The 22,162-nt window shown below is 42.5% G+C and overlaps 1 protein-coding gene across 1 annotated transcript in view; it reads left to right on the top strand.

The window, feature by feature from the left end:
* Positions 1–12,715, top strand: part of NCBP2 (nuclear cap binding protein subunit 2) — a 29,852-nt gene extending 17,137 nt beyond the window's left edge. The window contains exon 4 of the mRNA XM_073626320.1: positions 12,435–12,715. Coding sequence (XP_073482421.1) covers positions 12,435–12,506 — 72 coding nt within the window. The 3' untranslated portion in view covers positions 12,507–12,715. The remainder of the gene's footprint in view (positions 1–12,434) is intronic.
* Positions 12,716–22,162: the final 9,447 nt, after the last annotated feature.

Below are 22,162 nucleotides of genomic sequence, written 5' to 3'. Positions count from 1 at the left end.
TTTCCACTGGCTCATAGTCGAGTCTGATGGAGAGAATTCCCCGCTACTCTCGTCCGACATACTCTGGAGTATTTGGAGAGCCTCCTCTGCGCTGTAAGATCTTTTCATCATGTTGGCGGGCAGATGTGCCAGATGGCGGGCCGCAGATGTGCCAGATGGTGGGTGGCTAGATGTGGCAGATGGTGGCAGATGTGCCTGAAGGTGGGCGGCAGATGTGCCTGATGGCGGGCAGCTGATGTGCCAGCTGTTGGCAGACAGATGTGCCAGTTGACGGCAGATGTTCACTGACAGGTGTTTTCACTGTTTTGTGTTTTGGGGACACTGTTTTGGGGACACTAGCTGGGTGATCAGTGGGTAAACAGCAGACAAACAGCTATAAAACTCACTGATCTCCTGGCTGCAGCACAGATTGTCTCTTCCTCTTCTCACTGACAGGCTCTGTGTGAGGAGAGGAAGAGATGAGAGCAGTTACAACAGCTCTCCATTTACATTACATGATGACTGTGATTGGACACAGTCGTCATGTAATCAGGAGGGCCAATCACAGGGCCCTCCTGTGTTGTACTGCTCCACTGTCTCTGGGGGGGCACAGGCAGATCGGGATCGCGACGCTGCGCGGGCACGTGGCGGTATGATCTCCTGTCAAATGCCACCCCTCCCCCATGTTTACTTTACGATGGCTGTGATTAGACACAGCCATTGTGCGGATCAGGAGGGCAAATCACATTGTCCTCCTGCCGTTCCGAGATGCGGCGTGTCCGGGTGACACGGCTCCCGCTCTTTCTGAAGGACGTTCGGGAACCTCCAGTCAGAAGGAGGGAGCTCCCACCTGGCCGTTTATGTGCAGTGGCCGGGTGGGAAGTGGTTAAACACACTGTTCGATTACTTCTGCCTTACTTTCTGGGCAAATTTTAGGTCATGACACAGGAAGCGGTTGACCAGCTGATCTCATTAGCACACACTCTGCATCATCTACCCTCAGCTGGTCCTTCCTGTGTCATGACCTAAAGTCTATCCAGGAAGTAAGGCAGAAGTAATCGAGCAGTGTGTTAACCAGCTATGAGGAGAGAGAGGTGTGTGTAGTAGAATTTAATGGAAAGTTGTGTTTTTTTCTTTTTTTCAAAATGGGTACATTTAATGCTATATTGGTACATAGGGGAGCTGGAATTTAGAAAAAAAGGGGGGGGGGGGGGCGCGACGAAGGTGAACGTGGCCTTTAACCACTTCAGCCCTGGAAGGATTTACCCCCTTCCTGACCAGAGCACTTTTTACAGTTTGGCACTGCGTCGCTTTAACTGCTAATTGCGCGTTCATGCAATGCTGTACCCAAACAAAATTTGCGTCCTTTTTTTCCCACAAATAGAGCTTTCTTTTGATGGTATTTGATCACCTCTGTGGTTTTTATTTTTTGCGCTGTAAACGGAAAAAGACAGAAAATTTTGAAAAACAAAAAAACAAAACGATATTTTCTACTTTTTGTTATAAAAAAAATCCAATAAACTCAATTTTAGTCATACATTTAGGCCAAAATGTATTCGGACACATGTCTTTGGTAAAAAAAGTCAATAAGCGTATATTTATTGGTTTGCGCAAAAGTTATAGCGTCTGCAAACTAGGGTACATTTTCTGGAATTTACACAGCTTTTAGTTTGACTGCCATCTCATTTCTTGGGCAGTACAAACCCCCCCAAATGACCCTATTTTGGAAAGTAGACACCCCAAGGAAATTGCTGAGAGGCATGCTAAGCCTACTGAACATTACATTTTTTTGACCTAAGTGATTGAAAAAAAAAAAAAAATTACAAAAAGTTGTCACTAAATGATATATTGCTCACACATGCCATGGTTATATGTGGAATTGCCCCCCAAAATACATTTAGCTGCTGCTTCTCCTGAGTATGGGGATACCACATGTGTGGGACTTTTTGGGAGCCTAGCCGCGTACGGGACCCTGAAAACCAAGCACCGCCTTCAGGATTTATGTATTTATTTATATTTCACTCCTCACTACCTATCACAGTTTTGAAGGCCATAAAATGCCCAGATGGCACAAAACCCTCCCAAATGACCCCATTTTGGAAAGTAGACACCCCAAGCTATTTGCTGAGAGGCATGGTGAGTATTTTGCAGCTCTCATTTGTTTTTGAAAATGAAGAAAGACAAGAAAAATGTGTGTGTGTATATATATATATGTATATGTGTGTGTGTGTATGTATATAATATATATATATATATATATATATATATATATATATTCACCATACCTCTCAACAAATAGCATGGGGTCATTTGATGGGGGGGGGAGTTGTGCCATCTGGGCATTCCACGGCCTCCGAAACTGTCATAGGCAGTGAAGAGTGAAATCAAAAATTTACACCCTTAGAAAGCCTGAAGTCGGTGCTTGGTTTTCAGGGTCCTGTATGCGGCTAGGCTCCCAAAAAGTCTCACACGTGGTATCCCCGTACTCGGGAGAAGCAACAGAATGTATTTCGGGGTGTAATTTCACATATTCCCATTGCAAGCAATATATCATTTAGTGACAACTTTGTGCAAAAAAAAAAAAAAAAAAGTGTCTTTTTTTCCCCGCAACTTGTGTCACAATATAAAATATTCCATGGACTCGACATGCCTCTCAGTAAATAGCTTGGGGTGCCTACTTTCCAAAATGGGGTCATTTGGGGGGGTTTTGAATTGTCCTGGCATTTTATGCACAACATTTAGAAGCTTATGTCACACATCACCCACTCTTCTAAGCACTTGAAGACAAAGCCCTTTCTGACACCTTTTGTTTACATGAAAAAATTATTTTTTTTTTTGCAAGAAAATTACTTTGAACCCCCAAACATTATATATTTTTTAAAGCAAAGGCCCTACAGATTAAAATGGTGGGTGTTTCATTTTTTCTTTTTTCCACACAGAATTTGCGCAGCGATTTTTCAAACGCATTTTTTTTGGGAAAAAACACACTTTTTTTAAATTTGAATGCACTAAAACACACTATATTTCCCAAATGTTTGATGAGATAAAAAAGATGATCTTAGGCCAAGTACATGGATACCAAACACGACATGCTTTAAAATTGCGCACAAACGTGCAGTGGCGACAAACTAAATACATTTTTAAAAGCCTTTACAGGTTACCACTTTAGATTTACAGAAGAGGTCTACTGCTAAAATTACTGCCCTCGATCTGACCTTCGCTGTGATACCTCACACGCATGGTGCAATTGCTGTTTACATTTGACGCCAGACCGACGCTTGCGTTCGCCTTTGCGCGAGAGCGGGGGGGGGGAACAGGGGTTCCTTTATTATTATTTTTGCTTTTTTTTTATCTTATTTTATCTTATTATGTTCCTTTTAATTTCTTTTTTTTTTTTTATTTTTTTATTGTTATCTCGGGGAATGTAAATATCCCCTATGATAGCAATATGTAGTGACAGGTACTCCCTTTTTTTTTGTTTTGTGTTTTTTTTTTTTTTTAATGGGGTCTATTATATTAGACCCTAGATCTCTCCTCTGCCCTCAAAGCATCTGACCACGCCAAGATCGGTGTGATAAAATGCTTTCTCAATTTCCCAATGGCGCTGTTTACTGCCGGTGAAATCTATGTCATAAAATGCTCGTAGCTTCAGGTTTCTTAGGCCATAGAGATGATTGGAGCCATTCTGGTCTCTGATCAGCTCTATGGTCAGCTGGCCGAATCAACAGCTGCATTCTCAGGTTCCCTGTTAGGACAGGAGAGCCAGAGAAAAACATGGAGACCGTGGGGGGGGGGGGCGCATTCCCTCCCACTGCTTGTAAAAGCAGTCTAGAGGCTAATTAGCTGCTAGGATTGCTTTTACATGAAAACCGACAGCTGGCTGAATAGAATGATACCTAAACCTGCAGGCATCATTCTGGTATAACCACTCAAAGTCCAGCAACATACCAGTACGTTGCTGGTCCTTGTTGGGCATATATTGTAAACTTTTTTTTCGTGCAGCCTGTGGGCTGCACGAAAAAAAGAGATTGATCGATGGGTATGCCCACCATTAGAATATCTCCCTTCACCCACCCACTTCTAATAATGGGCATACATGCACCGTTTATATTTGCCGAAGCATGGGGGCATCCGCCCCAAAAGGTAGAAGAAAATCGCTCCTCCGCCCCTGCTGCCCCCATGCTTCGGCATATATGCTCTTTTTTTTTATCTGTGGTGGTGAAATCACCTCCTACAGCACTTGAGTCACGGCTTTATGTATCGTGGGAGCAAATGCTGTTGCTGTCAAGATAAATAAATCCGTGCTGCAACTGAATGGCGTACCTGCTAAGCAAATGATGGTTAACAATAAAACAAAATAACATTAAAGTAAAACAGTAATGCCCTGTACACACGATAGGATTTTCCGATGGAAAATGTGTGATGGGACCTTGTTGTTGGAAATTCCGACCGTGTGTAGGCTCCATCACACATTTTCCATAGGAATTTCCGACACACAAAGTTTGAGAGCTTGCTATAAAATTTTCCGACAACAAAATCCATTGTCGGAAATTCCGATCGTGTGTACACAAATCCGAGGCACAAAGTGCCCCACATGCTCAGAATAAAATGAAAGCTATTGGCTACTGCCCCGTTTATAGTCCCGACGTACGTGTTTTACGTCACCGCGTTCAGAACGATCGGATTTTCTGACAACTTTGTGTGACCGTGTGTATGCAAGACAAGTTTGAGCCAACATCCGTCAGAAAAAAATCCATGGATTTTGTTGTCGGAATGTCCGATCAATGTCCGACTGTGTGTACAGGGCATAAGACTTACCATACCTGCAAAGCAAATACAAAAAAACATAGTAGAAAATTAAAACATTTTTTAACGCAACCTGTGCCTAAAATATATATATGCCGAAGCGGGGCATCCTCCCGCAAAAGGTAGGAGCAAATCGCTCCTCCGCCCACTGCTGCCCCCATGCTTCGGCATATATGCTGAAGTATGTAACTGTGGTGGTGAAATCACCTCCGACAGTGCTGGAGTCACGGCTTTATGTATCGTGGGAGCAAACGCTGTTGCTGTCAAGATAAATAAATCCGTGCTGCAGCTGAATTGCGTACCTCAAAACAAAAAAATAGTTAATAAAACAGTAAACAGTAACGTATAAAAAAATTGCATATCTGAAAAGCAATAAATAGCAATAAAATATTGCAGAATAGAATACAGTAAAAAAGAGCAGAACAATAGAGAACAAAAAAAAATATATATATATAATATTTTTTTTTTTTTTTTTTTTTTGTAACTGGTACCAGGTTCGGGTCTCTCAAAATGCGATGGCATCTTGGGAGACCCTGTGAAAGTGTGCCTAGTCTGTGCAGTACCCTACGCTAAAAGCCAACTAGTGTATGGTAGCGTTCAAAACATTCACCAATGCAAAAACCAGGATTGTCAGGACAGGAGGGACAATAATAGTGGGTGTCACGCCTATATCTGCGCTTGCTGCAGACATGTCATCTTCTTTGGGGGGCTCGTTGGGTAGGGGTACGCGGGAGGACATAAAGAAAATGCCTCTCATGCAGCCGGCTTACTGCATTTGGTTGGGGAAGGTGAGGTGGAGCACCGCCTGGAAACAGAAGGGCTCTGACAATCTCTTCCTGGAATTTAAGGAAGGATCCAGTCCATCCTGAAGCTCTGTATAGCACATGAGCATTCAGCAAAACCAATTAAAAATAAATAAACAGACAATTTCTTGTACCAGAGTCTGGCCTTACAGGCAACTAGGTACGGTGCCAACAACTGGTCGTTGAGGGACACCCCTCCCATGTTAAGGTTATATTTGTGGACACAGAGGGGTTTCTCCACAAAACCAGTCGCCGTAGGAATTTGGACCGTCGTGTCCAAAAACAAAGACCGAAAACATTCTTATTATCCCTCCACTTCATAGCGAGCAAATTATTACACTGCAAGCAGGCTCTCTCCCCCAGCCTAAGACTGGAATCTACAAGCCGCTGGGGAAAGCCCCAGCGATTAGGTCGCACGGTGACACATGCTCCAATCTGATGATCAAACAGGTGACTAAAAAGTGGCACGCTCGTGTAATAATTGTCCACGTACAAGTGGTACCCCTTTCCAGCGCTTCCTATGTAGTCGGGGCAGTTTGTTGGCTCTACGTGACTATCTTTTCCCTCGTAAACCATAAAACTACATATATAGCCTGTGGCCCTGTCACAGAGCTTATACATCTTGACCCCGTATCTGGCACGCTTGCTAGGAAGGTACTGTTTGAATGACAAGCGGCCAGAAAACGTAATCAGGGACTCATCAGCGCAGACAACTTGATGGGGCGTAAACGACTCTGAAATGCATGAACCGCAAAATCTGCTCGTATCGTGCCCTGGTCATGGAGGCAGAGAACAAGGGCATATGGTGAATTGGGTCAGTGGACCAATATGACTGCAACTCACTCTTTTTAGTTATGCCCATGTTGAGGGAAAGGCCCAGAAAGATCTTAAATTCGGAAACCGTAATTGGTTTGCAATCTCTGGCAAGGGAGGACTGGGGAATAGTGGCGATGTGTTAACCAGCGTACAAATTGCTTTGGTCCACAAAAGAGATCTTCGGTGAAAAACAGCGAAAAAAATTAAGTGACGTAAAATCAACTGTTTCCACCTAAATACCGGGTTGGCCAGTGAATGGGGGAAGTACGGGTGCTGCAGAAGTGGTGAGTTCCTATTTAGGATTGGCGAATGCAGCAGGAAGGGCACTATGGGAATGACGGGCCTGTGTTCGTCTTCTTCTTGGTGGCAGAGGGACACTACTTGTGCTTGCCACCCCACCAGCTTGAACTGCACTTATGGGACTCGCCACGTCACCAAGTGTTACTGCAGTGCTGGATGTACGACCAGGGTATACTAGGCCGCTGGTGCTTGCCAGTTCACCAGAAGGAATAGCGGCGCTAGTACTGCTCTGCTCCATACGAGGGACCTGCGATTCTTGCACCTCAACAACAGCAGAAGTTCGGGGTCTGGTACGCCTGACCTTGGCACCTCAACTACAGCAGACGTTCGGGGTCTGGTACGCCTGACCTTGGCAGGGACCACAACTCCGTCGTCAGAGCTATCTGTCATGGAGCCACTGTCCTCTACAGGATCGTATTCTGAGCCTGAATTTGACAGATGAGTGACTTCCTCTTCACTATCTGTCATGCTCAGAAACGTGTAGGCCTCTTCACTAGTGTACCTTCGATTTGCCATTTTGGGCTCTAAATTTAGTTGTACACTAGTGAGACTCACAGGTAAAAAAGCTCCTGACTGTTGGCGACTGTATCAAAACGCTACCAAAAAAACTGTTAGCGATTGCAGGGATCAGGCCTGACTCTGTGAACGCTGCAGTTATGTGTGTTTAGTGTTTTGTAAGTGACAGCGATCGATTGATACTGCACTTGGGTGGACTGGGCTAGGCTGGGCCGAGGGGCAAAACGCAGGTGCTAGCAGGTATCTGGGCTGATCCTGCTAACACTGCGTTTTTGGGAACCCTAAACTGCTGGGGACGCTAGTATAGATCTGATCAGATCTCTATCCGTTAAGATACTATACCACTAAAGGAGGTGTATGCTGCGTGCGTGGGTGTTAGCGCTACTGGCACTAACCTGGAGCTGCCTGGGGCGACGCAGACCCTATCTGACCCTAAAACTTACATCACTTATATCACCCGCCGGGCGATCAGGGGGTTAAACCTTTATTAGGTAATAAACGGCGGGTGCCCTGACACTATAAAAAATAAACTAACCAGCGTCACCCGTAACAGTTATGCGGTGATCACTGGTGAAAGGGTTAACTAGGGGGCAATCAGGGGGTTAAAACCTTTATTAGGTAGTATATGGGGGTTCCTGTTGCTATAAAACGCTGATGGCGAACCTAAATACTTACCTCCCTAACTAGAGTCACCTTTGACACTAATACAGCAATCAGAAAAACGATCGCTTAGTGACACTGGTGACGGGGGGTGATGAAGGGGTTAACCTTTTTATTAGGGGGGGTATCCTAGACCTAAAGGGGGCTAATACTAACTGCCCTACCACTTATAACTGTCACAAACTGACACCAATGCAATAATGAGAAAAAAAAAACTGCTATTGCTGTCACTGTGACAGGGGGTGATCGGGGGTGAAAAGTGTGCCTAGAGTGTTCTACTGTACGTGTAGTGTTGGTGCACTTCTTCTCTCCTCGGCGCCGGAACGAAAAAGACCGACGGGAGGAGAGATGACATCACTTCCTCTGCCTCTGTTTACATTTCAGAGGCAGAGGAAGATTGTCATTGGCTGGGAGCTATCGCGAGGGGGTGGCCATGAATGGATGGCCTCCCCCTCACCTCGGATCGCTCAGGGAACGATGCCGACCGAAGAAAAATACTCCTGCACACAAGTGGGTAGCCGAACAAGCGCTGTATAGACACAGGCCTTGCTGCCCTCACGGATGGGGGATCCTAGCAAACAATGAAAGAGAAAAGAAAGGGCGCACCAGCCATGTGCATTATCTTTTGGATAAAATTTATTAAAACTAATGATAAAAAGGGACTACTTGCAAACAGTAGTAGAAGATACCAATTGTATAAGGACAGTCTTCCAATCTCAGCAAACAGTCAGAAAACAGCAGAGCCAACCGGAGATGCCAGAAGAGCTCATAGAAAATCACTGCTGGCTGACACGTTTCGAGGGGACCATCCCCTCTTCCTCAGAGCACGGCAGTGATGCTGACTGCCTCGGGCACCGGGGGCACCGATCGGACCCCCCGCCCGCGGGAGGCAAGTAACGTACCAATACGTTACTTTGCCTGCCCGTGCCATTCTGCCGATGTATATCGTCGTGAGGAGGTCGGCAAGTGGTTAAAGCTCATTTACTGCTTGTAAAGAATATATGTAAATACCTAAATTTCTACGGCCCAGCCCCAAGTTTCACCTTATAAGCAAATGCTAAAACCACCACTCGGACATTCAACAAAGTACAAATAGGCACATGTCTGTTTTATTGTCACGTCTTGTACATATAATTTTACAAATAGTCTTCTAGTACAGCACATGAGAGATGTTCCGCCTACCTAAAACAGGAATCTCATAACCAAAATCAATGAAAAGAGCATAGTCACCTAGTGTTCTCAGTATTTGTTTTCTCGGACCTAACTGGAACATCAAAATGATTTATGTTTTTCCCCAGGCCTTCAAGCTAGTTGCATGGGCCTCCTAGTATATGATCCCCCATCTCCAGGAGCAGTGGACTTGAAAGGGGTTGCATGTCTGGTGTTTTCTAGGCTGCTTTTGTTAGTATTCTATGTGTGGGACCTTCCCTCCTCCATCACCACCTCGGTTTTCCCCAAAGGTCCCTTTTCAGCCAGAGGAGAAGCAACTATCTATAGTGGAGCCCTTTCCTTAAATTTGGCCTGGTTCTGAGCCCCCGATGTATACTTCCAATTGGTAAGGATAGATCATGGCCGCTGGTGTCTCCAAATCATTTGGATGGAGATATGCATGGCTGAAGCAGATTGATGCTTTTCCTCCCTGGGCAGAGCCGCTGATAAGGGGGTACCAACGCGCCTCCATGCCATAGCCTGGCTGTTGCTTGTGGTGAATTATACAGCAGGTACAGGTGTTTTGAGCCACAGCACCTGTATTGCGTGATTATGATGGCGCTAATGATCATTGAAGGATCGTGAAATACATCCTTCGGCCCCTGTAAAACTGACAAGCAGACCCGATCAGACCAATTGTGTGAAAGGGGCCTTAGGCCTAATTTGCACTTGTGTTTTTACCGCCCCCTAACTTCTCCCCCTTATACTGGAAAGCCGTGGAAGAGTAATAATATACAGTATACCGTGGCCCTGATGGTTTTTGTGCAGCTAAAACTATCACTGCTGCTCCGTTCACCCACAGCCGCCCCTGTTTTCTCAGGCTCTCTCACTGTTAGCGGTTGGTTTGGTAGCATAAGGAATAGAGGGAGGAACTTTTGTTTCTCCCTCCCCTCTGTTACCAATGAAGCCAGAGGCTACGAGGATTACATCACTTACGATTTCAGTTCTGTGTTTACTTGGCTGGTACCAGCCAGGAAAGCAGCCAATTAAAAGAATCTGTGTTTTATCTGCTACTTTGGAGAGCAGGGGATGGATCGGGGGTCTAATAGATCACTGATCTTTCCATAAAGAGGACCTGCCACTGACCCAGCTATCACAAGAGATGTTATTCATCCCTTGTGATAGCAATCAAGTTGAAAAAAAAAAAAGTAAAAAACTAACTCTAGCACCAGATCTGTTCAACGGCTAACATGTAAAGGCTTTTAAAGTGTTGCCTATGGACAATTTAAGATACCATAGTTTGGGGCCATTTAAAAATTGCACACGCCTGTTAATCTTGACATGTTTAATATCTATTTAGCCAACACAGCATCATATGCTGTACATGGTGGCCCTGCAGCTCCTTAAAGTGTTTGTAAACCCTATAAAATTTTTAAAAAAAAATTAAAACCCTGCAAGACAAAGGCATAATGCATAGCATACTAGCTCATTATGAATTACCTTAGATTGAAGCCCCTCTTTCCCCTTCCAGCTGGTGACATCTCTCCCGGGGGTTACTTCCGGGTGGTGTTGTGATTGGCCGGAGCAGCGATTACGGAGCCGGGAGCCGCCGGTAACGGCACACTGACTGAAGCAACGGCACATACGTGCCATTGCTTCAGTTGGCTTTAGTGTGCATGTGCCGATGACATCGGCACATACAGGGGATGTCTTCTAAACTGTGCAGGTTTAGGAGATATCCTGGGTAGCTACAGGTAAGCCTTATTATAGGCTTACCTGTAGCATAAGGTGGTTGTAAAGTGTTTACAACCACTTTAAGGGCAGGAATTTTATGCCCAGCATATTTTTAGCCTCAATGTGTATGAGATTTGAGTCCCCGGAATAGTTTTAAAATAGTATAAGAAGAGTGGCCATTAATCCCAGAGCCATCCCAGTGCCATTTCAAAATGGCTAGTCTGCCTTCAACAGTTTCTGTGGCCCCTGCTCGATTTAGCACTGGAATCGCAAGCTGTCTGTGAAAGCAGAGATCTTCTACAGGCGATCATATGGAATACTGTGTAGCCCAATCAAAAGCCCTGAAAATGCTTTTTTCAGCTTCTGGGCTTAGCGCTAGATCCTGGTTTTCACAGATAGCTGGTGCTTCTATTCTAGAGCTAAGCCCATAAACTGAAACATTTTCAGGGCTTCTGATTGGGCTACGCAGCATTCCATATGAGCACCTGTAGAAGACCTCTTTCACAGACAAAGCTGCATATTTGTATTATTTTGGGGGCCCCGTCAGGTTGGCTGTACGGAGCCAAATGATTTCTAACAGCAGGCCTATCCTTGTGTATCAGTGAGGTTGGAGCAGAGGCACCTGGATTTCTAGGTAGGTGACGCATGTCTGCTGTGGCAGGTGAAGCATGGGCCAGGATAGAATGTGGCCCTGAATAGATGGCAATATGGTGGGTGCGTGAGTATACCCTGGTGCGGGCATTCAGACACCAGAGAGGTAGGGAGCGCAGGCCAGTGGGGAATGGAGCGGTAGGTGTACCTCGATTTTTCCCGGGAGTATCAACAGATTTCATCCAGTCAACAATGCATTACCATGCGGTCTGATTCTGCCATGACAACTGCTATGATCCGGCAGATGGCTCCTAGTTAGGTTGGTTGATCTCTACTATACCCATACTGTGTGGGGGAGGCACAATGTGGGGTACACTTGGGAGGAGGTCATGTCTTTGGGTGTTGGTTGCTATGGGTGTTTTACCTGCCCCTTACAAGTGTAGTGTGGGGTGTGCTTTGTTTTCTTGTTCACCATTGATGTGGCAATTTTGAGGCAGAGGCTGTAGTCTTAACACCTCTCAACCTGCAGAGCGTCAGCAGCTCAGAGGTAAGCAGAAGCTTCAACCTGGTAACTCCTTCTTACATTTATGTTACACTTGTGCATGTGCACCTGCTGAGGACTGCTTACTTCATTTTTAACATTGATTGCACTCTCCTTTTTTTGATAAAAGGGGAGCTTGTTTGACCCCCGAAATGCATTTGCTGTTGTGTGTATGTTTGTTTGTTTTTTTTGTCATTAAAAATATATTTAGATTGTAGAAGGTACGTCACAAGTTTACTACAAAGTACATTTGAGGTGGCTAGGAAATCTTTCATGAAAGAAATATGCAGCCTGGAACTGCTGATCTTCCCTTCTGAATGCGCTAGATGCCCGCCTGTCTATTTTATACAGCACTTTGAGTCACTGATCATTAGTGCAGAAGTGAGGAATTCTGATAGCCCTGAAGCATGCACTTTCAAAAAAAGGTCAGCAATACCCTGACAAGTTTCTTTTTAAGGGTTATGAAATACTTGTCTTGTATGGGGTATGATATGCAAAATCAAAGCAATTAATGGAGATTTTTTTTGTTTTTTTTTCAGGTCAGGGATGAGTACCGTGAAGATTATGATGCAGGAAGGGGAGGCTATGGTAAAGTTGTACAGACTTTTTGAAGACTCCCACAGCCAAGCTCAAGCTCTCCTTGGATGTGAAGTTTATTTGCGAAAGCTGTGTTTTACGTTTTTTTTTTTTTCCCTTTGTTTTGAAGTAAATAAGGGTGTGTTTTGCTCATTTTGGCTTTATATTTTAAGTCCCACTACAAAATTAAGGTTCATATACACTTATTCACATTTTAAAATAAACCTTTCAAAATGGCTTCAAAGCTGTAAAGTTTTGGTTCTTTTGTAACCTGTGTAGCACTGGCACACGTTTTCATGTCTTTTGTGTGTTTGATAACTAGCAATTATTTTTATCTTTCAACTTTGATAGAACAGTGTTTTGCACTCCCTCAATGTGTGGAATAATATCTCCCTATGAGGACTAACCTGGTATATTTAGAACATGGATTATATCTTCTAAAAACCAACAGTAAATACAAGCCAAAATCTAAAGAGTAAAAACTTTACACTATTATTGGTGTTGCCTAGGTTAACTATCTTAGGCCCCATGAACATGGGGCTTATGGCATTAGTTGTGGGTATATTTCTGCACCCATGAGCAACGGCTGCAGTGTACAGCTGCCCATAATAATAATTGGTCTATTCCTTGTTGGTGTAAACTCTCGCACAAGCGTATACCTGTACATGAGTTTACGCCAGAACTGGTTATATCCACGTACAGATTACATCACAAATGTATGCTAAATGCAAAAAAAGGCAGAGCGTTCCTTTTTTGGTGTACACAATACCGTTTATCCCTAGTGCAGTTGCTACTACTTTTCTGGTGGTGTACACAATACAGTACACCCATGGTTGTTATTACACTTCTGTTGCATTTAAAATTTTGGTAGTAGATACCGTTCCCCGCTCGAGTCGGCTTTTGAAGCATATAAATAGTTTATAACTTAAATAGACTAATAAAAGAAGCTTCTTTATTTTAAACGATTAAACATTTACGCTATATTTTTCTTTTATATACTGTGAGATAATGACAGGATTTATAGGAAATGATTGGGAATCTCTTATGGAGGGGTATTTAAAAGAGTTTGGGCATAAGGAGCAAACTGACTCTGAAATATCGTCACTCTTCTATAGATTATCAAAGACTTTAGAGAAAAAAATCTATGCTCTATTGGCATACTAGGTCCTTTTGAGGACTATATAAGGGAGGACATTAACCACTTGGGACTCCGGGTCCAGATTTTCCCTTCCCTAGAGGGCCTGGACTTTGAATTAAAAATTAAATGGGAAGAAGTGTTACGGGCTTGTTCACAAGGTCTGATGAAAATTTTGATAGACGAATATAAAAAAAGATCAGGTATTTTAGACATAGACATGGTGAACATATGTGGAAAATTACAACAGCTGAAAACCCTTAATAAAGAAGGAGGAAAAACTCAAGTTGCATCTAGAGGCATTTAATAGATATATTGATCAAAAAGGGACAAAAGTTCACTAGAGACAAAAATGCATTTAAAGACGGTAAAGCTTATAAATGGACTTAAAATATGTACACACATAACAAAGGGAATTCCAATCAAAGACAACCCTCCACTATTTCACAACAGGCATCTAATCAATCACTTTCTCACTCTCAACCTCTGCACAAACAAAAAAAACACACAGAGCACTAAACGTCAATATTATGGTGACCCCTCTGAAGGTCAGTCAGCAAAAAAACTAACATTAGATCTACCTCTTCACAATTCACCTTCGACCAAGTGTATTTCACAGGGTCACACATCCACGTCACCAAAAATAAATTTGTCCACTAAGAATATTACAATGAGAGAGAAAAAATAGATAAATAACTGCGCATCAAAATTAAATAATGTTAACCATCTAAGCTGCAGAGTCCTATATGTGACACAAACACACAGAAATCAAGTGAGAAAAATATTGACTCGCGCTCAAAGCAAAAAACTAACATGTGTATGACTGGAAAAAAGAGTACTCAGCCGATAATAAGTAAATATTGTGAAAACATATGATAAATGTGACAAACTTGATATTAGATTGAAAAATTGATCCCACTTCCCCTTAAAGGAATATATTCAATAGCAAATCAAATTCGTACATAAACCATAAGGGATGACGGTGTATATAAAGGGTAATGTCTTAATTTGAAGAAAAATATGAAAAAAAGGGGGAGGGAAAAATCCATATACAAAAAACACCCTGCAAGTGCTGTGGTAATGCAAAAAAAAAAAGGGTCCAATTAAAATGAAATCCCAGATGTGTGGGTCCACCACCGTAAATGAAGTGACTGGCCGCTTACCGGAACCCCATGACCCCCCGTTACAGAGGGTCTAAATGGGCATTGTAGTCATGCTGCTCGGATAACTCGGGAACTGGAATGATGACCGGATTGGAACCTCTCAAACTGTATTGGGGCTGTATAGCGAATGGATCCACAGGGAAAAAGGCAACACTCGACCCTCAATGGAGTGTAGACATTATATAGGGGAAACAGAAGAAGGCTCCCATAGTATAAAATCAATTGGTATTTTATTAAAAAACATAGTAAACACTCACATGTAAAAAGCAAAAATCCTCTGGTGAGAGGCAGTCTGTGACACCGGCCGGATGTGCATAGGCCGCCCGTCCTGCTGGAGTACAACGATAGAGGAAGGTGACGCGATGACACCGCTCAACCGCTAAAATACCAATTGATTTTATACTATGGGAGCCTTCTTCTGTTTCCCCTATATGATGTCTACACTCCATTGAGGGTCGAGTGTTGCCTTTTTCCCTGTGGATCCATTCGCTATACAGCCCCAATACAGTTTGAGAGGTTCCAATCCGGTCATCGTTCCAGTTCCCGAGTTATCCGAGCAGCATGACTACAATGCCCATTTAGACCCTCTGTAACGGGGGGTCATGGGGTTCCGGTAAGCGGCCAGTCACTTCATTTACGGTGGTGGACCCACACATCTGGGATTTCATTTTAATTGGACCCTTTTTTTTTTTGCATTACCACAGCACTTGCAGGGTGTTTTTTGTATATGGATTTTTCCCTCCCCCTTTTTTTCATATTTTTCTTCAAATTAAGACATTACCCTTTATATACACTGTCATCCCTTATGGTTTATGTACGAATTTGATTTGCTATTGAATATATTCCTTTAAGGGGAAGTGGGATCAATTTTTCAATCTAATATCAAGTTTGTCACATTTATCATATGTTTTCACAATATTTACTTATTATCGGCTGAGTACTCTTTTTTCCAGTCATACACATGTTAGTTTTTTTTGCTTTGAGCGCGAGTCAATATTTTTCTCACTATTACAATGAGAGAACTCACCTCTCAACCCAATACAACAATCTCTGATTCTCTCAACACTATCCCCAATGACCCTTCTTTTTTAGAGAAGATCCTTGCGGGTGTCCAAACTTCACAAGCCAATTTGAACACATATACACAAGTGACACTTTGACCCCCTCGTACATTATTGACCCAGTTAGCGATATTGATTTAAATATTAACTTATCTTCATACACTCTCTATCTGAGGATGAAAGAACAGTCCTTTAGAAAGGGTTACATTTTTGCCCAAATCAAGATCTAGATAGATTTGAAGTTTATAAGGACCTCCAACTCTTTGTTCGCAATCTGATTTAAAAAAAAAAACTCTCAGAAGCCAGAAACAGTCACAGATGGAACCCCACAAGAGAATCGGGCGCTCAACCAACTCATCTCCCTCTTTGGAGGAGAACGATCCGGCCAAACTCATCGACCGAATCGATCTCCTAAAAATATTAGAGATGGTGGAAAAATACAGTGAAGACCCCAAAATAGGTAAATCTACATTAAAGAAAAAATCTGACTTCTGCCCGGCACCCAGCACCCACTCCAACGCAGCTGTGTTTCTCAACCTAGTCAATAGGGATTTAGAGAAACTCAAGATTTGTACAAAGAACCCCACAGATTTAAGCGAAATTGAAATGTCCGTGTTAAAACAACTATCGGATAACTCAATCACCATCAAAGCCTCAGATAAGGGCGGCAACGTCGTTGTGTTGGATAACGAAAAATTCATTGATATGTGTAATCAAATACTAAAAAATCCAAACTGGTATCGCCAGATGCCGGGCAGTATTGTTGAGAAGTTTAATAGGGATTTTTATAGTTTGGTCGATACTGCCTTCTCTAACAATATAACTAAACATCTTTTGGAACGATTTTCCTCGAGTGCCCACATTTTATGCACTTCCAAAAGTTCATAAGAATGAAAAAAACCCTCCAGGTAGACCCATCATATCTGGGGTAGGGGCTATTAGTGAGAACGCTAGTAAGCTAATTGATGACTGTTTAAAACCTTTTGTGATGGCGTTACCCTCCTTTTGTAAAGGGTACATCACATTTTTTACAAATTATAGACAATTTACTTGTTCCTGAAGATACATTAGACGTTGAAGCGCTCTACAGCTCTATCCCACATGGCAAAGGTATAGCAGCCATCAAGCACATTTTGCAAAGGGATAGAAACACAGCGTACATCGAGTTTATCATCTCATTACTAGAATTCATCCTTGAGCACAATGTTTTTGTGTTCAATGGCTCCCTCTACCTCCAGGTGCAGGGGGTTGCGATGGGGACATGTTGTGCCCCATCGTATGCCAACCTGTACCTGGGGGAGTGGGAGAAAATGTTCCTAGCAGACGAGATGTCAATTTATACGGACCACATCCTGGGGTGGTACCGTTACATTGACGACGTCTTCATTATTTGGGACGGGTCACAGGAAATGCTCCAACAATGCCTTTCTAGGACGAGCAAAAATAACTTCAACCTCAGCTTCACTATGTCCCACAAAAAACAATGTGTTGCGTTTCTGGACGTGGAGGTCTATAGAGGAGAGGGAGAAGTCCTTTTCAGCAAACTCTATAGAAAACCCACAGCCGGAAACTCAATAATGCATGCTACAAGTTTTCACCCTAAAGCTCTCATAGATTCAATACCATACGGTCAGTATCTCAGGGTCAGGTGGAACTGTACAGACGATGCCATCCTTAAAATAGAGGCTGATAAACTACACGATCGCCTACTTCTGAGAGGCTACTCTCATGCCTCCTTGAAGAGATCCTACCAACAGGCATCTAAACAATCGAGACATAGTCTGCTACATTAAAAAAAAAAAAAAACTAAAAGCAATGCCAACTCTCTAAGAATAATTACAAAATTTACAAATCGGCAGCATAAAGTAAAAAATATTGTGAAGAAATACTGGTACATGCTTTCATTAGATTCAGCACTAGGGCCATTTGTCCCTAAAAAGCCCCTGTTTACGTTTAGGAGAGCAACTTCTGTGAGAGATAGAATTGTCAGTACTGATTTTAAAGGGGAAAACAAGGTCCATTGTAAATGCAAGGGAACCTTCATTAGCGGAACTTGTAATTATTGTAAATTTATGCTTACTCAAAGGAATCCAACTTTACCTAATGGCCAGACGTTCTATCCGAAACACTTTGCAAACTGTAGAACTTTTGGAATAGTGTACATGTTAATAGGTGACTGTAGCTGCTTCTATATTGGCAAAACAAAGCTCAAGTTCTGGAGAAGAGCCTACAGGGATGTACGCAGCATGCAGCATCCAGATCTCCCGCTTGGGCGACGCACCAAAATTGTACACAATGGCAGGCTTCCCAGAATCAAGTTTCTTATTCTGGACCGTGTGCACCCCAACCCCAAGGGAGGAGACTGCAATAAAGTTCTCCTCCAGCTAGAGTTGCGGTGGATCTATAAATTGAAAGCGACACAATTACCAGGCTTAAATGAAGCCATTTGCTTCAAGCCATTCCTTGAGGGGTTCTCCTCAGGGGAAATGGAGAAATAATTGCTATTATTATTAATGCTAAAAAAAACTCTTCAAATTGATTGCTTTAAGGGTTTGTAGTTACTAATCACACACATTGGTATGAATGGTAACGTCTCTCCATCCTCTGCTCACCCAAATTCATGGGGGTGCATGCACGCTTCTGTCCATCTCAATATGCCTGTGATATTACCCAGTATTTTATTATGTGTATATATACACTATCCTTGTACTATACTGTATGGATTTTGCACACTGCTTATATTATATAGTATTGTGTATATACTGTATTTCCTTGTTTCCCCCTAACATGTGTTGTCCATGTTAACCACTTCAGCCCCGGAAGGATTTACCCCCTTCCCGACCAGAGCACTTTTTACAATTTGGCACTGCGTCGCTTTAACTGCTAATTGCGCGGTCATGCAATGCTGTACCCAAACAAAATTTGCGTCCTTTTGTTCCCACTAATAGAGCTTTCTTTTGATGCTATTTGATCACCTCTGCGGTTTTTATTTTTTTTGCGCTATAAATGGAAAAAGACCAAAAATTTTGAAAAAAAAAACAATATTTTCTACTTTTTGTTATAAAAAAAATACAATAAACTAAATTTTAGTCATACATTTAGTCCAAAATGTATTCAGCCACATGTCTTTGGTAAAAAAAATGTCAATAAGCGTATATTTATTGGTTTGCGCAAAAGTTATAGCGTCTACAAACTAGGGTACATTTTCTGAAATTTACACAGCTTTTAGTTTGACCGGCCTATCTCATTTCTTGAGGTGCTAAAATGGCAGGGCAGTACAAAACCCCCCAAATGACCCCATTTTGGAAAGTAGACACCCCAAAGAAATTGCTGAGAGGCATGTTGAGCCCATTAAATATTAATTTTTTTTGTCCCAAGTGATTGAATAATGACAAAAAAAAAAAATTTACAAAAAGTTGTCACTAAATGATATATTGCTCACACATGCCATGGTTATATGTGGAATTGCACCCCAAAATACATTCTGCTGCTTCTCCTGAGTACGGGGATACCACATGTGTGGGACGTTTTGGGAGCCTAGCCGCGTACGGGGCCCCGAAAACCAAGCACCGCCTTCAGGATTTCTAAGGGCATAAATTTTTGATTTCACTCTTCACTGCCTATCACAGTTTCCAAGGCCATAAAATGCCAAGATGGCACAACCCCCCCCCCCCCCCCAAATGACCCCATTTTGGAAAGTGGGGTTTTTGAAAATGAAGAAAGAAAAGAAAAATGTATTTTTTTTTCTTTTTTCAATTTTCAAAACTTTGTGACAAAAAGCGAGGTCTGCAAAATACTCACCATACCTCTCAGCAAATAGCTTGGGGTGTCTACTTTCCAAAATGGGGTCATTGGGGGGGGGGGGGGGGGGGGGGGTTGTGCCATCTGGGCATTCCATGGCCTCCGAAACTGGGATAGGCAGTGAGGAGTGAAATCAAAAATTTACACCCCTAGAAACCCTGAAAGTGGTGCTTGGTTTTTGGGGTCCCGTATGCGGCTAGGCTCCCAAAAAGTCTCACACATGGTATCCCCATACTCAGGAGAAGCAACAGGATGTATTTTGGGGTGTAATTTCACATATTCCCATGGCATGTTTGAACAATATATCATTTAGTGACAACTTTGTGCAAAAAAAAAAAAAATTGTCTTTTTCCTGCAACTTGTGTGACAATATGAAATATTCCATGGACTCGACATGCCTCTCAGCAAATAGCTTGGGGTGTCTACTTTCCAAAATGGGGTCATTTGGGGGGGGGGGGGGTTTGAACTGTCCTGGCATTTTATGCACAACATTTAAAAGCTTATTTCACACATCACCCACTCTTCTAACCACTTGAAGACAAAGCCCTTTCTGACACTTTTTGTTTACATGAAAAAATTTTTTTTTTTGCAAGAAAATTACTTTGAACCCCCAAACATATATTTTTTTTAAAGCAAAGGCCCTACAGATTTAAATGGTGGGTGTTTAAATTTTTTTTTTCACACCGTATTTGCGCAGCAATTTTTCAAACGCATTTTTGGGGATAAAAACACACTTTTTTAAATTTTAATGCCCTAAAACACACTATATTGCCCAAATGTTTGATGAAATAAAAAAGATGATCTTAGGCCAAGTACATGGATACCAAACATGACATACTTTAAAATTGCGCACAAACGTACAGTGGCGACAAACTACATACATTTTTAAAAGCCTTTAAAAGCCTTTACAGGTTACCACTTTAGATTTACAGAGGAGGTCTACTGCTAAAATTACTGCCCTTGATCTGACCTTCGCGGTGATACCTCACATGCATGGTGCAATTGCTGTTTACATTTGACGCCAGACCAACGCTTGCGTTCGCCTTTGCGCGAGAGCAGGGGGGGGACGGGTTTTTTTTTTTTTTTTTTTTTTTTTCCTTTATTATTTTTTTTGCTTTTTTATCTTATTTTTAAACTGTTCCTTTCATTTTTTTTTTTTATAATTTTTATTGTTATGTCAGGGAATGTAAATATCCCCTATGATAGCAATAGGTAGTGACAGGTACTCTCTTTTTGAAAAAAAATGGGATCTATTAGACCCTAGATCTCTCCTCTGCCCTAAAAGCATCTGACCACACCAAGATCAGTGTGATAAAATGCTTTCCCAATTTCCCAATGGCGCTGTTTACATCCGGCGAAATCTAAGTCATGAAATGCTCGTAGCTTCCGGTTTCTTAGGCCATAGAGATGATTGGAGCCATTCTGGTCTCTGATCAGCTCTATGGTCAGCTGGCGGAATCACTGGCTGCATTCTCAGGTTCCCTGTTGGCTCAGGAGAGCCAGAGAAAAACATGGAAGTTGGTGGCAGGGGGGAACATTCCCTACCACTGCTTGTAAAAGCAGTCTAGAAGCTAATTAGCCACTAGGATTGCTTTTACATGAAAGCCGACCGCTGGCTGAAAAGAATGATACCAAGAAAGATGATACCTAAACCTGCAGGCATCATTCTGGTATAACCACTCAAAGTCCAGCAACATTCCAGTACGTGGCTGGTCCTTGTTGGGCATATATTGTAATCTTTTTTTTTTTTTTTTTTCATGCAGCGTGTGGGCTGAACGAAAAAAAGAGATTGATTGGTGGGTATGCCCACCATTAGAATACCTCCCTTCATCCACCACTTCTAATGATGGGCATACATGCACCATTTATATATGCCGAAGCATGGGGGCATCCGCCCCAAAAGTTAGGAGCAGATCGCTCCTCCACCCCTGCTGCCCCCATGCTTCGGCATATATCACCTCTGCTGGAGTCACAGCTTTATATATGGTGGGAGCAAACGCTGTTGCTGTCAAGATGAATAAATCCGCGCTGCAGCTGAATGGCGTACCTGAAAACAAAAAAATGGTTAACAATAAAACACAGTAAAGTATAAAAAATTGCATACCTGAAAAGCAAACATGATAAAACATAATAACAAGAAAACATTGCAGAATAGAATACAGTAAAAAAGAGCAGAACAATAGAGAGAGAATAGAGAGAGCGAGAACAATAAAACGACAACTATTTTTGTTTTTGTTATGTTATATATATTTTTTTTTACACTTTTTTTTTTTGTAACTGTAACTTTTAACTGTAACCGATTCCAGGTTCGGGTCTCTCAAAATGCAATGGCATCTTGGGAGACCCTGTGAAAGTGTACCTAGTCTGTGCAATGCTGTACCCTACGCTAATACTCAACTAGTGTATGGTAGCGTTCAAAACATTCACCAATGCAAAGACCAGGATTGTCAGGACAGGAGGGACAATAATAGCGGGTGTCACGCCTATATCCGCGCTTGCTGCAGACACGACATCTTTTGGGGGGGGGGGGG

The sequence above is a fragment of the Aquarana catesbeiana genome, linkage group LG04, assembly GCF_042186555.1.
Source record: "Aquarana catesbeiana isolate 2022-GZ linkage group LG04, ASM4218655v1, whole genome shotgun sequence".
Classification (NCBI taxonomy): domain Eukaryota; kingdom Metazoa; phylum Chordata; class Amphibia; order Anura; family Ranidae; genus Aquarana; species Aquarana catesbeiana.
Note: the sequence above shows the minus strand (reverse complement) of the source record. Positions and strands in the feature narration are given on the sequence as shown.